The following is a 5,475-nucleotide window of genomic DNA, read 5'->3' as shown; positions in this document are numbered from 1 at the left end:
AAAAACTTTTTAAATACCTTAATATTTAACCTATCGTGTAATTAACGCAATACTCATTTAATGTATCAGATTTATAACAATGATTCCAAAGTTAAATTTGTATGAGCCTGTGTCTGAAAATAAAGGTTTTCGAATGTATGGGGGCCTTCCATAAAGATGTAATATTTTCTAGCACTTTTAAAATTGTGATGTTTTTTTGTTATAGATAATCCTTCCATATGTATTGAATGTACTTTAAATGGAAAGAAAAAATATAAATAGCACATCATATGAGTATAAAATGGTCTTGGGCCAAATAAGACTGATAATAATTTAGGGTCAATTTAGGTTGTAGCACAAGTTTACATTTAAAAACGAATACTGAAGCTACAAAAAAAAAATGGTTCCTTTTTGCTCATTTCTATACTCAGGTTTTATGCTACAAGTAGTCTGAGTACAAAAGGACTCTTGCATTCAAATATTTATGCAGCTGAGTCCTACCTCCGGGTGCGGGACTTTCTCGCTGTATTGAAGACCCATTGGTTGACTTCGGCTATTATCTGCTCTTATGTCGGATTGTTGTCTCTTTGACATATTCCCCATTTCCAATCTCAATTTTATCAAAGTCTGACACAAAGATTTTTCGTATTTCAGTGAAAAAACATTCGATTTTAGTCTCAATAGGTATATATGTGAACCCCTTGATATCCTACAAAAAAAGAAACAGGTACAAAATACTTTGTAAAGAGTATTCCTCACAAATTTAGTGAAATCTTTATCATGGACTTTAACTTTCATGTACCAACATTCTCACATTTACTTGATTTAAACAGGCCATTAGACGAGGATGATTCGCACAACACATTTTGCACATTTGTCTCTGATAATCTATTTTTCTTTAGATTCAGAGTTCACAAATGAATTATACAACTTGATAGAGCCTAGAAACAAAAATATTGACACATGAAAACCTGTCAGATAGAAAGTCGGAATGCCACTTATGTATAAAAAGTGAAAAGGGTTTGAAATGCTTGTTTTGACCATATGATTCCAAAATGAGACATATTTGTAGAATTTCTATGAAAGAAAGGATTACTTTCCTTCTATGTGACTAACTTACACCATAAAATCATTCAGAGAAGTTGCCAAAGTACACATTGTATATTTACTGATTTCATCTCTTAGGCATGAGAACACAGTTATTATATGTTGTTTTCAATTTTTTACATCACTGGGTCGATACCTCTGCTGGTAGACTATCAATCCCCGAGGGTATCATCAGCTCAGTAGTCAGTACTTCGATACTGACATGATTTAACAAACTTTGATTAAACTTTCCGTTTATAAATTTTGAAATTATTAAAAAACTTAGGTTTCAACTCCCTCAGGCAAAATTGTCTTTAGATGAATTTGGGTGTTTATTTTAAGTATTTTTGGGCATATAGCTCTTCAACGGTTTCGGTACTAAGACATCTTCGGATTTTAAATGTTTGGCTTTGAGCGTTCCTGATGAAGGTTAATCCAGAAAAGCGCTTTGGACGCAAAAGATTATTAAACGTGTTGTTTTCAATTTTTTACATCACTGGTTCAATACCTCTGCTGGTGGACTATCCGTCCCAGAGGGTATCATCAGTTCAGTAGTCAGTATTTCGTTACTGACATGATTTAACAAACTTTACTAAAACTGTCCGTTTATAAATTTTGAAATTATTAAGAAACTAAGGTTTCAACTCCCTCAGGCAAAGTTGGCTTTAGATGAATTTGGCTATTTATTTTACGTATTTTTGACATATAGCTCTTCAACGGTTTCGGTACTTATACATCTTCGAATTTCAAATGTTTGGCTTTGAGCGTTGCTGATGAAGGTAAATCCAGAAAAGCGCTTCGGACGCAAGAAATTGTTAAACGTGTTGTTTATTTTTTATTACGTGTATTACGTAGACAATAAATGGAAATTAAAAAAATCCCACCTGCGCTTTCTCAATAATATTTTCACAGTGTACTACTTTTGGGACGAATTATATCAAAATTATACAAAACTTCATCAGCTATATCTCAAAGTATGGACAATTTTATGTTAAGGGGGTCTTGAATTCTTTTTACAGCTTCAGAAATATTAATTTGTAACCTTTTATTAGCTGGACCAAATCACTGCTTTGCATTAAAATTCATGACCTTAGGTTTTTTTACAGTATAGTTTTGTTCTCCTACTTGCTATTTAAGAATAAAACATGAAGAAATAAATTTGGAAAGGTTATAAAAAAAAATGGCAAGTAACACACTGACCACACTAAGGACTATATTTGTAGACAACAAAAATCAAGGGACGATAACTGTCTTCCCGGACCACCAACTAGATTCCGACTAATGACCGGGTTTGTAGTTAAATGAGCAGAGCAACGGGTGCCACGTTTGGAGAAGGATGTGCCTAATTTTCCAGAGCACATGTGTTGTGTTTTGTATAGTGACTGTGTTTTGTTGGGGTTTTTTTTTCATTTTGTGGCATGACATTTTCAGTTTGCTTTCGACTTCTGAGTTTTAATACCCGTTTTGTATCTTTTGCCTCTATTGAACATTTCGTTTACAAGATTTCTGAGTTGAGACCTGCATATGATAATGTTTTGTGGTGAAACAAGTTTTTTTTCATCTCAACCCTCGAATACTTATATTTTATGGAAGAATACTTCAATTAAAACTTGTTTGCTCCCTCGCTCTGAAATATAATTGGATTACAATGTCCCTGCATACGTTACGATTGTCAGCTCTATGACAGAATATATTTTTTTTCAATTGCTTAATTTCAATCTATATTAAAAAAAAAGTAACGGATTAAGAAATTTACGAGAAGTTTTCATAGTATGTAAATTGATCATTGAGTTAACACGATTTCCCGTACTAGCAGAGCAAATATGTTAAAATTTGATAAATTTTAGTGAATCCCTCAATCAATTATTTATCAATAGTATTGAATGCATAAAATTTATTTGATGATTTGGAAAGATATATTTAAACATTTACATATTACTAGAAGTGGGAATGGGCTTCTAAACGAACCAACGACAAAGATGGTGAAAATTATTTTAAGAAACTAAATCATATTTTTCATTTCTTTTAGTAAGTCCAAATGACTTCAGACAAACATATGTTATGTGGTCCATGTATGTTTGATGACGTCACGAAGGACGCAGGGAGATGGTGCACAAATTGTGAAGAAGGATTATGTACAGATTGTGAAAACGTTCACAGAAAAGGGAAAACCACAAGAAACCATAAGGTTATTTCAACAGAAGATTATCATAAGATTGAAAATGTTTCAATCTCCCAGATATGTGAGCAGCATGGTGAAAACCTTGAGTGGTTCTGTAAAAGTCACGATGAAGTTCTCTGTGTTGTTTGTGTCCCGTCAAAACACAAGGCATGTTCCGATGTAATACCCATTAGTCTTAACACAGCAAATTCAAGACAATCATCTGCATTGTCTGACCTAGAAGAGACCATTAAGGGAAATCTCCGCAACGTGAAGCAATGCATCACGAATCGTGAATCTGCTACAAAGGAAATCGAAAAACAAGAGCTGGCGGTGAAAACCATGGTTCTTGAAACAAGAACGAAAATAAACAGTCAACTAGACAAGCTACAGGAAAAATTGTTAAACGAACTAAAATCAGCATTTCTCACCTGTAAATCAAAATATATGAAAATCCTGCAGAAGCTAAAATCAACAGAAAAAATGCTTACTAAACTAAGGGAAGAAACAAAACATATGAAAGCATTTTCTTCTGATATACAAGTATTTCTTGGAACGCGTCAGGTCAATAAGCGGATCGTTAGTGAGGTAAAGTCCATCAAAAGCGAAATCGGTGCTGCCAAGGACTATGCATTGAAAGTATATATTGATAGCCTAATAGAAAAATTATCCAACGACGTTGAAGAGTTTGGTAAAATAATGGTGTCAGAATCCGCCACCAACCTTGATTTCAGAGACCCCAAATTCGATCAAGCACAAATTTGGATCAACATCTCCGACATAAAACTACAGCTAATTAAAACATTCCAAATGACAAATGAACATAAAAAGAACGTCACAGGTTGTCTCATATTGCCAAATGGTAATTTGCTAATGGCGAATGACAAAGAAAAAAATCATTTAAAAGAGTACAGTACTTCAGGCGAATATATCCGTGACATACCAATATCAGGTCAGCCATACGATATAGCCGTGATAGATCTTGAACGGATTGCTGTGACGTACGGGGACGCATCATGCTTAGAAATTATGAATAAAAATACTTTCAATGTTGAAAAGAAAATCAGTTTACAAAATAGATGCTGGGGAGTATCTCACGCGGATGGGAAACTTTACGTAGCACATGGAGACAGTGTACAAGTCCTGAATTTATCTGGACAAAACTTAAAAACAATAAAAACAGTATCTAACTATATAAGGCGCATATGTGCGAGCAGAGACAGGATAGTTTACTCAGATTGGGAGAACAAGGTGCATTGTTGTAATTTGAACGGGGAAGAATTATGGCAGTTCGAAAATGACAGCATCGAATTTCCTAGAGGTGTAAAAGCAGATAATTACAATAACGTTTATGTTGTGGGTTATGGTTCCAATAATCTAACAATAATACGACATGACGGAAAAGACAGTAAGACATTACTGACAAAATCTGATGGCTTAAAATTTCCAAACGCTTTGGACTTTGATAAAAATACTAATACATTACTCATAAACAATCAAGGAGAAAATATTACTTTGTTCAAAGTTGTTTTAAACTTTTCACAATTGCCTTGAACTGTGTGCTTTAGAAATTTTATTATATATTTACAGAAAAGAGTGTGACATTTTATTTTCAGAAAAGGGACAGTTTTGCTTTCAAAATGAGTTTTCATAAACAACATTGCGTTATATGTTACATAACTTTGTGTGTTAGGACAGGGTATAGCTGTTTTGTTTACAAGCGAGCGATTTTGAATTTTATTGTAATTAGTATAAGATTTTTTTACATAGGAATACATTACATTTATAGACATGTTATGAGTAATGTATCTAAATATCAATAATTATTCTCATAAATGAAAATAAAAGTTTTTATTTAAAATTATCAAAATGATGTAGTTTTCAAAAAGTTTGATAAGACAGATACTTTTGTTCTAAATCACTTTCAATTGGCTGTAATGTAAATCTTTTAATATATCAGCTTGACTGTACCGTTATTGTTTTGAAATGTATATATTGAGATGTTGTTATCTTTTGTTTTCTCCTTTTTTAGTAATGCAAAAGAACTGTTTTTTGTTTTTGTATACCAATATTTTCCTGTTTTCTTTCTAATCGAATAAAAGCACTGTTTTCTACCAGCCATATTTTAATGCTTACCAGGGAATTATTAAAAATATTCTACATCCTACATAAATAGAAGGTTTCACCGCAATTTTCTGAACAAAAATTAACATTCATAACGATTCAGTTTTTTTTTATTGGTTTTGTCA

General features: G+C 32.7%; 1 protein-coding gene across 1 annotated transcript; it reads left to right on the top strand.

Annotated features, from left to right (window-relative positions):
- Window positions 1-3,100: 3,100 nt before the first annotated feature.
- Window positions 3,101-4,964, top strand: LOC143059087 (uncharacterized). The gene has a single exon (XM_076232576.1). It carries the CDS (start codon window positions 3,104-3,106, stop codon window positions 4,778-4,780), a length of 1,677 nt encoding a protein of 558 aa, XP_076088691.1. The 5' UTR covers window positions 3,101-3,103; the 3' UTR covers window positions 4,781-4,964.
- Window positions 4,965-5,475: the final 511 nt, after the last annotated feature.

The sequence above is a fragment of the Mytilus galloprovincialis genome, chromosome 14 (genome assembly GCF_965363235.1).
Source record: "Mytilus galloprovincialis chromosome 14, xbMytGall1.hap1.1, whole genome shotgun sequence".
Taxonomy (NCBI): Eukaryota; Metazoa; Mollusca; class Bivalvia; order Mytilida; family Mytilidae; genus Mytilus; species Mytilus galloprovincialis.
Note: the sequence above shows the minus strand (reverse complement) of the source record. Positions and strands in the feature narration are given on the sequence as shown.

Coding starts and splice junctions, on each gene's coding strand:
- LOC143059087 (XM_076232576.1), top strand. CDS start 3,104: ATGACTTCAGACAAACATATGTTATGTGGTCCATGTATGTTTGATGAC.